This window comes from Sphaerodactylus townsendi, linkage group LG01 (assembly GCF_021028975.2).
Source record: "Sphaerodactylus townsendi isolate TG3544 linkage group LG01, MPM_Stown_v2.3, whole genome shotgun sequence".
In the NCBI taxonomy this organism is placed as follows: Eukaryota; Metazoa; Chordata; class Lepidosauria; order Squamata; family Sphaerodactylidae; genus Sphaerodactylus; species Sphaerodactylus townsendi.
The window spans coordinates 180,098,400-180,114,860 of record NC_059425.1 but is presented as its reverse complement, the minus strand read 5'-3'; the positions used below and the strand labels follow the sequence as shown (position 1 = coordinate 180,114,860).

Below are 16,461 nucleotides of genomic sequence, written 5' to 3'. Positions count from 1 at the left end.
GGCTAATCTGAATTCCCCAGATAAGCCTCCACACCTCAGGCGGCAGAGCGGGGAATCCCAACAGAGGTGTAGTGGTTAGGAGCAGGTGCACTGTAATCTGGGAAACTGGGTTTGATCCCCCACTCTGCCACTTGAACTGTGGAGGTTTATCTGGTGAGTCAGATTAGCTTGTGCATTCCAGCACATGCCAGCTGGGTGGCCTTGGGCTAGTCACAGTTCTTCAGAGCTCTCTCAACCCCACCCACCTCGCAGGGTGTTTGTTGTGGGTGGGTGGGGGAAGGGAAAGGAGATTGTAAGCCCAGTTGAGTCTCCTTACAGAAGGGGGATATAAATCCAAACTCCTCCTCTTCTTCTTGTATTTTTATGGTGTTTTTATTATTGTACCCCCCATTCCACCCCGGGACTATGATACTGGGCAGGAATTAAATATACAGAAAATAAATAAATACTTTTTTTGCAGAACCTTCAAACGTTTTATTAACAGTTCATTGTTTGTAGAGAAGCTGAGGTCATTTCCAAGTGAATGTCACCAAAATAATTTATATATATCTCTGTAGATTTGCATACATTTTTAAAAGTGCTCTACATCAATCGACATGGTTTGGGATCGATTATTTCCTGCCGCCCACATGTATTTATATATATATATATACACAGATATATTTATAACACCTGAAGAGATCTGCATAGTAATATGAATATTTTGTGGCTGTTGCATTTTGAAATCATGTTGCAGCGAGCATTTGTCAATCACGATACATGCAAAGTGCCTCGCCCCAGAAGCGGTTCCCTGTTAGCTTACAGCAACGACGCCCTTGCGCGTAGCTGTCGTGAGGTGGCTCCGAGGCGCGAGCATTCCCCAAAAGCATAGGTGTCAAACTTGCGGCCCTCCAGATGTTATGGACTACGCTTCCCATCATCCCCTGCCAGCATCATGTAGTCCGTTATGGAGGGCTGTGAGTTTGACACCTGTGCCCAAAAGCAATTTTTTTAAAAAAAAATGTCCTCAAGCTAGAAATCGCAGAACCTTGTTTGCCAACTGCTTGAAAAAGAATAAAAGCTGAAATCAGCTGGTGGAATGATGATTGGGTCAGGTGAACAGGGGGTTGGCTGGTATTTGTTTTCTTCCAAATGGCATTATTCCTTAGGGAATTGGAAGAAGTGGGGTGAAAGCTCGACTTTCCTGGCTCTTCGTCGTGTTCATTTTTGGTGCTTTGAGATCCCTTGTCGTCGTCTCAGCCGATTTCTCGGAGCAGAATGCGACAGGAAACATAGCGCAGTGGTTAGAAAGTTAGAGTAGGATCTGGAAGACACAGGTTTGAATCCCTGCTCTGCCGTGGAAGCTTGTGGAATGGCTTTGGGTTAGTCCACATCTCTCTGTCTAACACACTCAACAGTAGGTTGGGCAGATACAATGGAAGAGAGAATGTGGTGTTGTAGGCCCCTTTGGGTCCCCGCTGGGGGAAAAAGAGGGTTATAAATATCTAAACCAGCCATTCTCAACCAGGGTTCCCTGGTACCCTGGGGTGCCATGGCAACACTACCGTCCCCCCCCCCTCATTTTTTTGGTGTCTCCCACTGGCGCCAGCAAGGACATGGAGCTGGCCCATGGGGCAGGGCCTGCCACAAGGTCAGCAGCCACCACCACCCCCAGTGCTACCCTTCACCCTGGGAGGAGAAGGTGGGGGTGTGGCAAGCAGAGGCAATGGGAGGGGAAGGCGGAGCCTCTGCTGGCCGAAGGAGCAGCCCGGCTGGGCCGCCACTGTGCCCCCCTTGGCAGGCTCCCGCTGGCTAATGTAAGTGGGGCATGGGGGTGGAGGGGGCCCAGAGCAGGCATTGCCCCTGACGCCATCCCCCCCTCCTCTGGGAAGGGAGAAGGGAGAATGGGGGGGAGGCTGACAAATGTAGGAAAAGGTCCCCTGTGCACTGATGATTCTCCAGAGATGAAAATGTCACCCTCTGCCCTGAACATTAAACTGCTGAGAAATGGCTTCTTCCCCCACGCCCTCCCCATTTGGTCATCAAACAATCGATTGTTTCCTTGTGTGGGCCCCTGATCTATAGCAAAAAAAAAGAAGTGTATTTTCTGCATCTCCCTGACGGGTCCCGTCTTGGCTATCCCATGTGCTTGTACTCAGATCTGTCTCGTGGGATTTGAACTTGAGTGCTAGCGGTCATTTTGAGATGGAGGTGGTAGACCCCGAGAATGATCACAATGATCAGTCCCAAAATCAAGCCCAGAACAAGAGGAAGAGTCTCTTCTAATTGTTCCCTTTGGTCCACAGGACACTTATGTTCTGCAATACAGAAGGGAGAGAGAGAAAGAGAGGCAGATTTAGTTGTTGCAAATAAGAGACTTCTCTGAAACAAAAGATGACATCCAGAAATATGCGAAATTGGAGAAGAAACTAATATTAAAATGGTATTGAACACCGAAACAGTTGGCATATAGGATAAAGGGACTCAGCCCGAAATGTTGGCATTGTGGGGATAAAAATGCAATTTACACCCATATGTGGTTAGAATGTCCAGAGGTAAAACACCTGTGGGAAAATGTTACAATGGATATGGAAAAATGTGTGAATGTAAAAATAAAGATAAATATAGATCTATTATTTATAGGCATACTGGATTATACAATAATAGAACAAAGAAAGAGAATCCTTTTTAAACTCATGATCAGAGCGGCCCATGTAGTAATAGCATTTGGGTGGAAGGACAAAAGAACCTGGACAATACAGAAATGGTTGGAATATATATGGGAACAAATACAATTGGAAATTTTTGACATAATGTCAGGAAACCAAAGAGGGCAAGAAAAACAAAAAGATATGAAGCGGATCTGGACTGAATTCAAAGACCGGTTAAACGAAATTGGAATCACAGAAGAAAACTGGAAAAGAAGATTAGAAAGAATGGACCTGCTGCTGCACATTTAAAGAAGAAAAGAAGAAGGGGGGAGTGGGGAAAGGGGGTAAAAGGATATGGAGGATGAAATATAAAGATGTATAATACAAATCTGTAACAATCCAAAATATCAATAATTTTTTTTTTAAAAAAAGATGACATCCCAGGAGCTGTCAACAAACCCAAATCTAAGCACGTGACAAGGCGAAGAGGAAGATTATTTGATGACAGACCTCCCATTGGTGTCACTATCTGCAGCAGTATCCCTCTACATACAGAAGCCTCGAAAACAAAATATTCAGCTCCCAGGGATGTTGAAGAAATGTTGTCACCACAAAGCGCGGCACAATTTTACTGCAGCTCCGCTTTTCCCTAAGTTTGGGATTTCGGCAAATTCATAGGGGATAGCTCCATCAGCTGCAAAGTGTAGTCACAATAGCAGGTAGTCACGGTGGTTGGAACTAGCAGAGCAAGATCCAAATCCATGCAGGCCAGCCTGCCACTGTGAGGAGAGGTGAGGGAGGAAATTGACATCAGAGGAGCAGGTCTGGTTGGAAAGGGAAGGGGCATCCATTTCACCCTCTTGCCCTTCGTCCCTTCAACACAAACTTCACAGAAGTCCTCCATGAAAACTGCAAAACCGTTCCCAGTGTTAGAAAAGGCAGAAGGTACATCAGAGGTGGGATCCAGCAGGTTCTCATAGGTTCCCGAGAGTAGGTTACTAATTATTTGTGTGTGCCGAGAGGGGGTTACTAATTGGTGATTTTGCCACATGATTTTTGCCTTAGTTACGCCCCCTCCTCTCAGCAGTAGCGCGCAGAACTTGAAGCAGTCTAGCAGGAGGTGCAACGGCGTGTGTGACAGCCTGCGCCTGCGTGCATTCGTTTCCCGCCCAAGGACTGGCGCAGCAGCTGCGTCCTTGCCACAGCCCTGCCCAGCAATGCCCCGCCCACGGAATGCCCAGCCACGCCCCCCGGAATGCCCCACCCCGCCCCATTGGCACTATGCCATTGTTTGAATCCCACCACTATGAGAACCGGTTCCTAAAATTTTTGGATCTCACCACTGAGGTACATCAAGGAATGCAGTTCCACATACAGAGGGGAAGTGGTTTGCCCAAAACATCCCAGGAAGAGAAGCAGAGTTTGAATTTACAGTTATCCCTTCCACATGGTGACTTTCCCCATCATGGCTTTGATATATCGCAGGTAGGTGTAAGAAATTAGATAGGAATTGGGGGAGAGGGGGAGTTATGCAGAAGCCGCAGATGATATGTGAAGACAAGCAGATGACACAGAAAAGGTTTAGAAACTCAGCAATGCATAAAATATATGTACAGTACCGCAGGATATCGACATATTTTATCTTTCAATGCCACAAATATACACGATTTCTTTTTTAAAGTTGAAATAAAAGAAAACGGAAAAAATCAGACTTGTTCTCTGGTATGAAGAAAGGGCCCAAAAAATGTTATGCAAATTTGCAGATTACAGGGGGCACCGTGCCCCAAACCCCTGCAATGTGGAAGGGATAACTGTATACCCCACCTTTCCCTCCCGGAAGCATTCTCAGAGTTGCTTACAAACTAATTTCCCTTCCCTTCTCCACAACAGACACCTTGTGAGGTAGGTGGGGCTGAGAGAGTGCTGAGAGAACTGTGACTAGTCCATCAGCACAAGAGAGGTCTTGTTTTGCTAGAGCACAGAATCATTGCCACCAGAGAACCACAGAATCCTCACTGGCTGCCACAATTCAGTTGACAAGGGGAAGATGGCATCTCTGACTATTGTTGTTGTGGTTGTTCCGTAATGCTTGGTGTAGTGGTTGACAGCAGTGAACTCTAATCTGGAGAAAAGGGTTTGATTCCCAGCTCCCAGCTGTGGACAACAATCTGGTGAAGTGGGTTTGTTTCTCCCCTCCTCCACATGGAGCTTGCTGGGGGACCTTGGGCCAGTCACCAGTGGCGTATTTACCTAGGGGACATGGGGTACGCTATGTCCCTGGGCGCTCCCTAATGGGGGGGGGGCCAAAATTTTCAGGTTCATTTGTGGGTTTTTTTGTATTTTTAAGTGTTTTTCAGTTTTCAGCCTGCAGGGGATGCAGGTTTTAGTCTAACAGTGCCAAAATTTCAGGTATTTTTCAAGAGACCCTCCTGATGATACTACCCAAGTTAAGTGAGGTTTTGTTCAGGGGGTCCAAAGTTATGGACTCCCAAAAGGAGCACCCCCATCCCCCATTGTTTCCAATGGGAGCTAATAGGAGATGGGAGCTACACTTTTGAGGGTCCATAACTTTGGACCCCCTGAACCAAACTTCACCAAACCTGGGTGGTATCATCAGGAGAGTATCCTAAAGTTACCCTGAAATGTTGGTGCTGTTAGCTTAACAATTGCACCCCTGACAGCAGGCACCCTCCAAGTTTCCTCAGATTCTCCTTTTAAATCCACCCCCCTTGGCATGGACTTAAAGGGAGAATGTGAGGTCCCCAGTTTAAACATTGAAAGTGATGCTGTTTGGGGGTGGATCCACTGGAGGTGTTTTGTGAGAGATGCTGCTGACATTTGTTTGGTAAATGTTTTGCTGGGGGTGATTTGTGAGAGATTTACATGCTTAATACCCACTTGCACTGGCTTGGAGCTGTTTCTCAGGCTAACAACCTACCTCATAGGGTTGGTGTGAGGACATTTGGAGAGTTGGTGGGGAGAGAGCCGTGTGTGTTTTGCTGGGGGTGGAGGTTGGTGATTTGTGAGAGATGCTGCTGACATTTGTTTGGTAAATGTTTTGCTGGGGGTGATTTGTGAGAGATTTACATGCTTAATACCCTCTTGCACTGGCTTGGAGCTATTTCTCAGGCTAATAACCTACCTCATAGGGTTGGTGTAAGGACAAAATTAGGAAAGAGAATTGGTGGGGAGAGAGCCATGTATGTTTTGCTGGGGGTGGGAGATGTTTTGTGAGATGGTGAAAAAAAATCATTGTTTGGTCGTGGTGGGGGAGGGTGGCCGCCCATACTGGGGGGGGGCAACTCAGGTTTTGTCCCTGGACTCCAGTTTGCCTAGATATGCCTCTGCCAGTCACAAATTTCTCAGAACTCTCTCAGCCCCTTCCATCTCACAAGGTGCCTATTATGGGGAGAGAAAGGAAAAGGAGTTGGTAAGCCGCTTTGAGATTCTTTACAGAAGAGAAGAAAAAGAAGAAGAGTTGGATTTATATCCCACCTTTCTCTCCTGTAGGAGACTCAAAGGGGCTTACAATCTCCTTGCCCTTCCCCCCTCACAACAAACACCCTGTGAGGTAGGTGGGGCTGAGAGAGCTCCAAAGAACCGTGACTAGCCCAAGGTCACCCAGCCGGCGTGTGTGGGAGTGCACAGGCTAATTTGAATCCCCCAGAGAAAAGTGAGGTATAAATCCAAAAGCTTCTTCTCTTCTTCTGCTCAAGAGTTGCTGCTTCCTCTTTCCAGATTGTCCCCAAATGGTGTCCAGCGGTGCCTCTCGTGCACTTACCTTCGCCGTATTCGAAATCAGAGCTGATGTCAAAGGGCTGAAGGCGGACCTCGGAGAGCAAGAGCACTACCGATTTTTGATGGTCGCTGGATGTCATGGTGATTGTCTGTTGAGCCTGGCATTCGTAGGACTTCCCAGCAGGGGTGACCAAGGCTGAAATGCGATGGGTGGTGGCGGTGTGCTTTCCAGCTGCCAGGAAGACAGAGAGGGCAAGGAATGAGCACCACTCCAAAAGCTTGAGCTCTGCCACAGTTCCTGATGTTTTGGGACTACAATTGCCTCACTTTAATGCAAGAATATATGGGGGATTTCCCCACTCACCTTCTGCTGCGCGCTACTCTGGAAAAGTAGCGTGGGGTCCAGCAGCGCTCCCCACTTGCAAGGGCGGCAACCACGCAGCCGCCCCGACGCTGCCGCTCTTGCACCACCTCAGCGCATGTCATTCCTGGCGCTGAAGAAATGGCACCTTTTGATGACCCTGCACAGAGCGCGGGGTCGCGGGGAACCCCGAGAGCACGCCAGGAATGACCCGCGCTGAGGGGGCGCGAGAGCAGCGCGCAGCAGAAGGTGAGTGGGGAAAGCCCCATGGACAACCAAACTGGAGCAGACCACTGGTCCATCTAGTCCAGATGACCTGTTTCCATCAGTGGCCAATCAGATGTCCTAGAAAAGCCCACTAGCAAAAGTCCTCCCTTGCTGACTCTTCTGACAAACTAGAGGTCCCATTCAGCTCTGGTAGCATAAGGGTATGTTACTCCAGTCAATAACAAGTCTCAGAAACGGCTCAAGAGCTTTATTAGAACTGTGTCAGCCCAACGGCCAGATAGCCAAAACTGGGAGTTTGGTTCTCTGGCCCCCGGTATATACCTGTAGGTTACAGTTTGACTCAGTCCGTAATCTCCCCACTCTCGCATTCCCATAATATCAGCATGTGAAAGGACAGTTGAGAAAGAGGCATTGTTTTTGGGATAGGCGGTTTACTCTGTCAGGAAGGCTGATAAGGAGAAACAGTCAGGCACTATTGAGCTAGTTACTTGCAAGTGAGAAGAGGCCCCATGGCCTCGGGCGATGATAATAGCTGGGCCATCTGCACCAACGCGTTGTACGTGTGATCTGCCAGGCCAAGCATGGTGCAGGCCTGACAGGTAGCTGGTAGCCAGTGATAGTTCTGTGTGCGGGTGTGTGAAGGGCCATCAAGTTGCAGCCAACTTGTGACAACCCCACCAAGGCGCTTTCAAGGCAAGAGATGTTCAGAGGTGGTTTGCTATTGCCTTTCTCTGCAGAGTCGTCCTTGTAGTGGCCTCCAGTCCAAGTAGTGGCCCTGCTTAGCTTCCGAGAGCTGACAAGATTGAGCTCTCCCAACTTCCCACCCAGCCATGGTCCACTCCTCCCCTAACATGTCCAACCTCTTCTTAAACCCACCAGAGCCGCATTTCATGCCTGTCAGTTATGCAAGCTGATTCACCAGGAGACACATTCAGCATTTCACCAAGGTTATGATGTGGCTGCCGCTCTTATTAATGTGTTCAAAAATCGTAGTGACCAATCCTAACATGGCTGAATTCGGGGAGGCAACAACCAGGTTCCTCCTCGATCCCTGTCTCCAATATGATTCTGCACCATTTGTGGTCAGGAACTGGACACAAACACCCTTCTGTCAAAGGGTTACACACTACAGGCTGCTAGAAGTGGGCAAGGTGGATCCCACACCTTGTGAAAGTCACTCAAAGCCTTTTGGTGCAAAGACATGGTGCAAAGACAAGAAGAAGAAGAAGAAGAAGAAGAAGAAGAAGAAGAAGAAGAAGAAGAAGAAGAAGAAGAAGAAGAAGAAGAAGAAGAAGAAGAAGGAGGAAGAAGAAGAAGGAGGAGGGATAGGGAGGAGGAGGGAGGAGTGATGGGAGGAGGAGGAGGAGGAGGAGGAGGAGGAGGAGGAGGAGGAGGAGTTTGGATTTATACCATGCCTTTCTGTCCTGTAAGGAGACTCAAATGAGCTTACAAACTCCTTTCCCTTCCTCTCCCCACAACAGACACCTTGTGAGGTAGGTGGGGCTGAACGTTTCTTAAGAGAACTGTGACTAGCCCAAGATCACCCAGCAGGCTTCATGTATAGCAGTGGGGAATCAAACCTGGTTCTCCATATTAGAGTCCACCTGCTCTTAACCACAACACCACACTGGCTCTCAGTAGAATAGAATTACAGTAGAATATTGAACGAGGGCATAAAAGGCAGAGTTCATTCCCACTACATAGGCAGAGGGGCCCACACAGAAAGTTCCCTGGGAGTGTGGCAGAAGAACCGGATTTCTCCCTGTACTGCTCATCCATGGAATGGAATGAGAAAGGCTGTACAGGGATACAAAAGATCTGCCCAGGTCTCCCATTCCCTGTCACAGCAAGATCTCTGCATATGACAAGAGAAGAAAAGGGAAGACGGGACTTTCCAACATCCTGTTGGGAGTCCACCATGCCCAAGATAGAACAGGAACTGATGTCATCACGTTTGGAAAATCAGTTTCAGAGCAACGCATCTGGGAACTGTGGTCACTTTCCCCTGCCCCCCCCCCCATCCTAACTCACAAAAATCAGGCTGGAGTGCACCATTCTTTCCCTCCCTTTTATTTTCACAACAACTCTGTGAAACTGAAAGGATGTGCAACTGTCCCAGGATCACCCAGCAAACTTCGTGGCAGAGCTGAGAGTGGAACCCAAGTCTTCCAGATCCTAGTCCCGTGGTGGTGAACCTGTGGCACTCCAGATGTTCCTGGACTACAATTCCCATCAGCCCCTGCCAGCATGGCCAATTGGCTGATGGGAATTGTAGTCCATGAACATCTGGAGTGCCATAGGTTCACCACCACTGTCCTAGTCTAACACTACACTACACTGCACCCTACTCTTGCTTTGATAAGTTGATAAGTCATCCTACTAAGGGCAGCTTTTCAGCCTCAAGAATACCTTGCAGGGAAGACTAGGCTGAGATTTGCTCATGTAAGGTATCATCGCTAAGGCTGCATTTGAACCCAGCTCTTCCACACACAAGGCCAAGGGTTTTGACACATAGATCATGGTAGCTTTCCGATCGGAAGAACTGCAACAAATCATAGCAGTCAGTAAATGTGGACTTGTAGGATGAAGACCTACAGCGTGAAACACCAAGCTTCGAACTAGCTGTACGTGTGCAGAATCTCAAGTCTAACAATGCACCACAGAACTCTGCAGGGCTGTTCATGTGACTGAAGCATACACAGAAATCATAGTAAGCAGAGATGCGGTCCAGGTTCAAACCCCCCACCCCACACAAGTTGGAAAGCCACTGGAATAAACGCTTTCTAAGCACCTAACTAGGCTGCCACGTCCCATTAAGCCATTTGCCTCTGAACTGAACCCCAGCCTTTCTCATGACTGATGAGCATTTTTAGAAAAAGAGATGAGTTCTGTTTCCTGTACAGCTACACAATCATTGTACATAACATCACACCCTTTGGACCTATCCGCATAGGTGAAACAGATGCCTTTCAAACCATTTGACAGAACGGATGTCTCTCACCCACACACAACAAAAATGGGACCCATGCTTGAAATGGAAAATGACTTTCTCCCCAACGCCAATTTAGAACAGAAAACTAAACATTGGATTTAAGCAATTCAGTGTTAGAATTCACTTCCAAGTAGAGGCAAGGCTTTATAAACAATGGAGAGCGATTTTTTCTGTATGCTTCAGTATGGCACATAAAGAAAGAAAGAAAGAAAGAAAGAAAGAAAGAAAGAAAGAAAGAAAGAAAGAAAGAAAGAAAGAAAGAAAGAAAGAAAGAAAGAAAGAAAGAAAGAAAGAAAGAAAGAAAGAAAGAAAGAAAGACAGACAGACAGACAGACAGACAGACAGACAGACAGACATAAAGAGTGACAGAAAGACCGAATGAACAACAGAGAGAAAGAAAGATCAAATGAATAGCAGAAAGAAAGGACAGGAAAAAATGACTGAAAGACTGAACAAAGACGGAAGGAAGGAAGGAAGGAAGGAAGGAAGGAAGGAAGGAAGGAAGGAAGGAAGGAAGGAAGGAAGGAAGGAAGGAAGGAAGGAAGGAAGGAAGGAAGGAAGGAAGGAAGGAAGGGAAGGAAGGGAAGAAGGAAGGAAGGGAAGAAGGAAGGAAGGGAAGAAGGAAGGAAGGAAGGAAGCACGGAAGGGAGGGGGAAGGAAGGAAGGAAGGAAGGAAGGAAGGAAGGAAGGAAGGAAGGAAGGAAGGAAGGAAGGAAGGAAGGAAGGAAGGAAGGAAGGAAGGAAGGAAGGAAGGAAGGAAGGAAGGAAGGAAGGAAGGAAAGACCAAATGAAAAACAAAAAGAAAGAACAACACAAAAAATGATAGAGAGAAAGACTGAATGAACAGCACAAAAAAGACCAAACAGCAGAAAGAAAGAAAGAAAGAAAGAAAGAAAGAAAGAAAGAAAGAAAGAAAGAAAGAAAGAAAGAAAGAAAGAAAGACAGACAGACAGACAGACAGACAGACAGACAGACAGACAGACAGACAGACAGACAGACAGACAGACAGACAGACAGATGAGAAAGAATTATAGAAAGACTGAATGAACAGAGAGAGAAAAGACCAAAGAAAGAAAGAAAGAAAGAAAGAAAGAAAGAAAGAAAGAAAGAAAGAAAGAAAGAAAGAAAGAAAGAAAGAAAGAAAGAAAGAAAGAAAGAAAGAAAGAAAGAAGGGAAATGGAAGAGTGTCATTCCCGTCTTCCCTTTCAAAAATAGGAGCATCGTGCAAGTGAACAAGGTTAAGCTTCAGTGGAGAAGTCAGGTTTTTGAAAGAATCTCGTGAAGGGGGTTTTCCCCCCCCCCCCCCCCCCCCCCCCCGTTTTTATTTGGTTTGCAGAAGAAGGAAAAATCCTCAACCTAATTTCCATAAAGAGCCTGAAAAATGCCTTGTGGAGTAAGCAGGCCAAAAGTCAAAGAATCCTAAATCCTTCTTCGCAGGTCTAGAGCCGGGGGGGGGGGGCGGGGGGGGCTCCAGTGGGGAGTCCGAGGCTTGAAGGATTTCCCCTATGGAGTGTGGGGCTGGATCTGCTGCCAGGGGACTGGACCAAACAATGGCGCACCTGTGATAGAGACTCTTCACTCCGAATTAAAAAAGGGCAGAAAGTGAAAATATGTCGCTTTTTAGTGCCATTCTTTTCGTGTCTACTTAGAAGTAAGTCCACCTTCGTCCAGTGGCGCTGCCTCCCAGCTAGGGTGATGTTGCCTGTTGGCAACTCCCTTCAGACCAGCGCCTGGCTTTCCATCTCCTCCAGGGCAGGGCCTGGCCCAAGCCATTCTTTTCGGAGGAGGGAGCGAAGGAAGGACGAAGATCAGGTGGAAGAAACGAGGCAGGACAGGCAGGGCCAAGCAGGGAAGGCGCAGCCATTGGAGGGAGGCGGCCCGGCCTTTTTCTCCGCAGTGCGGACTTGGGTTGGGCGGGATGGTGGCAGGAGGGGGCCAACTGGACAGACCCAGAAAGGCCGGGCTCCCTATCAAGTGTTTGCAGGGCTGGGACCCAACTGCCAAGGCCGGGAAGGAGCTAACTTGGGATCCTTGCAGAGAGCCAACCTGGTTCCCTGGTTAAGAGCAGGTGGACTCTGATCTGGAGAACCGGGTTTGATTCCGCACTCCTCCACTTGAGTGGCAGGCTCTTATCTGAACTGGATTTATTTCCTTCTCCTCCATGTGAATCCTACATCTGGCAGGACTCTCTCAGCCCCACCTGGCAAGTTATCTGTTGTGGGGAAGGGAAGGTGCTTGGAAGCCTCCTTGAGGCTCCTTAAAGGCAGTGACGAGCAGGGTTTAAATCCAAGCCCTTCTTCTTGGTGCAGATGCTGGATTCGCTCTCCAGCCCAGTCTGGCTTTTTGACTCCCCCGCCCTCGGCCCAAAGCCGGGAGTCTCCCACTGTCCCCCACGGCACTCACGGTTGACGGCGTCTTTGAAGTAGGTGGGCTCCGAGCTGTCATAGACGAACTGGACTCGGCTCAGCTTCCACCAAGCCTCCGGGCCTCGGCTGGTGTTGCGGCCCTCCTGTCAAGGCAAGGAGGAGAAAGAAAGGAGGCCGATCAAGGAAGCCCCCCGCGGGATCCAGGAGGCGCTTCAGCCAGGCTCGGACCGGGGCTGGCTGTGCCCGAGGGCCTGAAACGGAGCAGGACGAAGGGCCAGCTTCTCTGGACGGGAACGTGGCTTTAGATGCTTTCGGATCCTACCTGCAGCGTGGGGAGTCCCTAGGCCCCCCCGCTCCCCATATCTGTCTAGAGAGGATGCGCCCTTGGCCTCGGAAGAACTCCTCGGGGGTCAACTTTTCCCTCTTGCCTTCTTCTCCCGCCTCCTCCCCCCTTGCCCGGGGTGGTTCCCCCTTTACCTTGAGAAAGGACAGCCGAAGGCTGTAGGCCCGCTTGGCCCAGAAGATCTCGATTTCGGACTCGTGGGGGCCGCATTTGCCCTGCTCCTCCGCCCCCCGGGAGAGCGGGATGGAGGCCTGCTCGGTGATCATCTGCGGGGACCAAGGAGCGGCTGTCAAGGGCCCAACCCCGCACTCCTCCAGGGCTTCCCGGGGAGCTGCAGGCCCAGCCGGAACCCCCCCGGCAAGCAGGTAGGAAGCGACGCTTCCTCTCGGAGCCTTCGGACCGCGCTGCCAAATGGTCAGGCTCAGGCGTGGTGGGGAGGTCATACGGTGGAGTCTGCGCCTCCCCAACCCCCGCAACAACCCACCACGGGTTCTCTACTACGGGTTGGATAGCCGGCCTTCCTCTTAGAGAACCGCCGGGAAGCTCTCCTTGCAGGTAGGAAGCGACGCTTCCTCTCGAACAACCGTCCCTCCAGCAACATCGAGCGAGGAAGAGGAGCTCCATATTCCCGCCCGCCCCCCCTTCATAAAAATGTGCACAGCTCCGTCAAACGGTCGGCTGGCGATGTACACAGCGTGGGGACGGCGAGGGCAGGAAGCAGCTGCCCCGAGGGGCCGGGCCGAGGACCGGAACCCCACCCAGGCCGGTTCAGCCTCCGCTCGCTTCAGCCCGGACTCACTGTTTGCAAAGGAACTGTGGGCGGCCTTCACGAGGAGAAAGTTTGTGTGGGGTTTCTAATGTGTGTGCGTGTGGGCGACGCATCGCCTTAGCAACACTTGGCAGCGAATTGGGGGGGGGGCATGGTGGGCAACGACACCTGGCGAACAGCGGGAAAGTTCAGGTGATCCTCCGCGCTCAGGAGAAAGCAGATCTGGCTGCGCTGTCATCCGTCTGGGTGGGGGGATGGATATTCTTGCCCACCAGAAGAAATCCAGCAGCAAAAGGTTTCTCCAGTGCAATAGGGTGTGGAGCCCCCCCTTGTTCACTCAGACCCCCCACCCCACCCCATGGAAGCCAACGAAGCTACCCCCGCTGCGGAACCTGCGCTTTTCACTTTCTTTCTAAAGTCGGGATCCCAAATGTGGGGGGGGGAGGGGGAGAAAAGACGGCTCTTACATCCACAAAATTGCTCGCCCAAACGTCGTAGGGGACGATGAACCTGGCGGCGAATTCCGCCATCAGACAGGTCGTCTCGTTCTCACGCACCGCGAAGATCACCTTCTCCGGGTTGGGCGAGAGACCCGACAGGTTCTCCACTTCTTGCTCGGCCGCGCAGCCGACCAGGACGCCTGCGGGGAACCGAGCGGGAGAGAGAGAAAGAAGAACGGGGCTTGAAAGAAGAGTTTCTTCCACCGACCAGACAGGCCGAGAAGTACCTGATCCAAGCCGCAGAAAGTCTTCCAACCCAGCCCGGCTTTCCCAGTCGCCTGACCCAGGAAAAGAGGGTTAAAGTCTACCCCCCACACACACACACACACTGGAAAGAGGGGTGTCTTTCCTGGCTGTCACCCTAACCCAGCCGGTTGCTCGCACGATCTGCAATACAGGGAGACCCCAGCCTAATTGGCCTGGGCGGAGGGGAGAAGAGCAGAGATGCAACGCTGCAGGGGAAGGGTCTACTCACAGAGAAAGAGAAGGAGCCCCCGGACGGCCGGGCTGGATGGCCGGGTCCCGTGCATCGGCAGACCCATGGCTCCTCACGAGTAGGGAGCCGAGCGGAGGCTTTTCCTCGCTAGCCTGCCTGCTTTCCTCCCAGGGAGGCGACTGCACCGCGCTCCTTTTCCCCGCGCCAGAAAGGCGAGCGGCGGGAGGCGCGCGGGGGCGGGCGGAGGAGCGCGCAGGCCGGCGGGAGCTGTCCAGGAGTCGGTGCTGAATGGGAGCCCCGCGGAGCTGTCCAAGACCCCGGAGCTGAACGGGAGGGTCACCCCACGGAGCTGTCAACAAGAGCGGTACTGAATGGGGAATCCCGCGGAGCTGTCCAGAGGAGCGGTGCTGAAAGGGAATTCCCGAGGAGCTGTCCAGGACCCCAGTGCTGAACAGGAGGGTCACCCCGAGGAGCAGTCCACAGGACCGGTGCTAAATGGGAGGCTCGCGGAGCTGTCCAGAGTTCCGGTGCTGAACGGGAGGGTCACCCCGCGGAGCTGTCCAGGATGCCGGTTCTGAACGGGAGTGTCACCCCGAGGTGTCCAAGGAACGGGTGCTGAATGGGAGGGTCGCCCAGAGGAGCTGTCCAGGATGACGGTGCCGAAAAAGAGGTTCACCCGTGGGAACTGTCCAGCGCCGAGCCGGACCTCCTCGTAAGGCACCAACGTGGGAATGAAGCTCCAACGAGGGCAGCAAATGTTGGTGTCTCGGTCCTCCCCCTCCAACCTCTGTCTTCATTGGGCAGCTGCGATTGTCTCGCCCAGTTCCAGCCGCTCTTCCTCCTCTCTGACATTGTTCCTGCGGAGGAGCGTTTCTTTATCTCAAGCACTGGTGGGTGAAGCTGAAGTGCTTCTCCTTTCCAAGATCCAGTTTTGTGGTGGTCTCCCTCACACACACATACACAGACATACACATGCTTGATGGGATTGGAAACCACCATCTGCCATGGAGAGATTCAAAGGTACTCCCTTAACAAAGGGTTGGGGCATTACTAAAATGCCTTTAGTGTAGCCCTAACGAACCATGGCTGCACCCTTAAGGAGTGCCGGAATGGTTCCCCCCCCCCCCACTCCCCAGGGAAGATACTGACTTCTCATCCTCTGGCCAGGCTATCTGGCTTGAAAGCACGCCTGTTATACTGTTCAGTAATGAAGATTTGTGAAATGGGGAAATGTTGAACGATTACAGTAACAAAGATGAGCCTGAACACCCCCAGACAACGCAGTCGACACCAGTAACTCCACTCCCATTACAAGCACATACCCGGCCACCCACAATTCATCAACAGCTGGAATAATCTTCATTGTCTTTAAGTAATTGTGTTGTAATAAATAAACAAAACAGGGTCACCAGTTTTATTAAAAGCCACACTTTAGAACAGTGATGGCGAACCTTTTTGAGACCGAGTGCCCAAACTGCAAACCAAAACCCACTTATTTATCACAAAGTGCCAACAGGGCAATTTAACCTGAATACTGAGGTTTTAGTTTAGAAAAACGTTATTCTGGAGGCGCGGCGCTACTCAGGAGTAAGCTTGGTAGGTAGTTGGCTTTGTTTTGAAGCCAAACGATGCAACTCTTCCAACGGGTGAATCATTACGGACCCTAGGAGGGAGCTTATGCAGAAGCAAGCCCCCCATTGCCAGCAACTGAGCTTACTCCCTTTGGTAAAAGGATCGCTGGCATTAGTTCGTTTTGCATGAAATCAAGTGGGGTTTAAACATGGGTTACCTACACTGCTTCCCCAAAACTAGGTCTTAGGTGGGCTTCTTTAATGCTAATAAACAAGCCTTCCAGTGGCCCAGGCCAGCCCAGATGTGTGTAGGTGGGTAATGACTCTCCACATGATACGGTAGAATCCTCTGCTTTGTGCGGCTCACAGAGAGGGCTCTGAGTGCCACCTCTGGCACTCGTGCCATAGGTTCGCCATCACTGCTTTAGAACCTCAGCGATCTATTTTGACATTAATGCCTCACACTCAATACACTCCAATGAATTGCAGTCCCATCATGATCAAAGGTCACTTTTCTATTTATCTGA

General features: G+C 50.4%; 1 protein-coding gene across 1 annotated transcript; it reads right to left on the bottom strand.

The window, feature by feature from the left end:
* Positions 1 to 1,727: 1,727 nt before the first annotated feature.
* LAMP5 (lysosomal associated membrane protein family member 5) lies at positions 1,728 to 15,415 on the bottom strand. The gene is made up of 6 exons (XM_048501121.1): positions 14,403 to 15,415; positions 13,895 to 14,067; positions 12,793 to 12,924; positions 12,353 to 12,458; positions 6,412 to 6,600; positions 1,728 to 2,297 (listed from the first exon to the last, which is right to left on the bottom strand). Exons 1-6 carry the CDS (start codon positions 14,467 to 14,469, stop codon positions 2,116 to 2,118), a joined length of 849 nt encoding a protein of 282 aa, XP_048357078.1. The 5' UTR covers positions 14,470 to 15,415; the 3' UTR covers positions 1,728 to 2,115.
* Positions 15,416 to 16,461: the final 1,046 nt, after the last annotated feature.

Coding starts and splice junctions, on each gene's coding strand:
- LAMP5 (XM_048501121.1), bottom strand. CDS start 14,469: ATGGGTCTGCCGATGCACGGGACCCGGCCATCCAGCCCGGCCGTCCGG. Junction 14,068..14,402: donor GGGGCTCCTTCTCTTTCTCT/GTGAGTAGACCC, acceptor GGTTCCCCGCAG/GCGTCCTGGTCGGCTGCGCG. Junction 12,925..13,894: donor GGGCGAGCAATTTTGTGGAT/GTAAGAGCCGTC, acceptor TGGTCCCCGCAG/ATGATCACCGAGCAGGCCTC.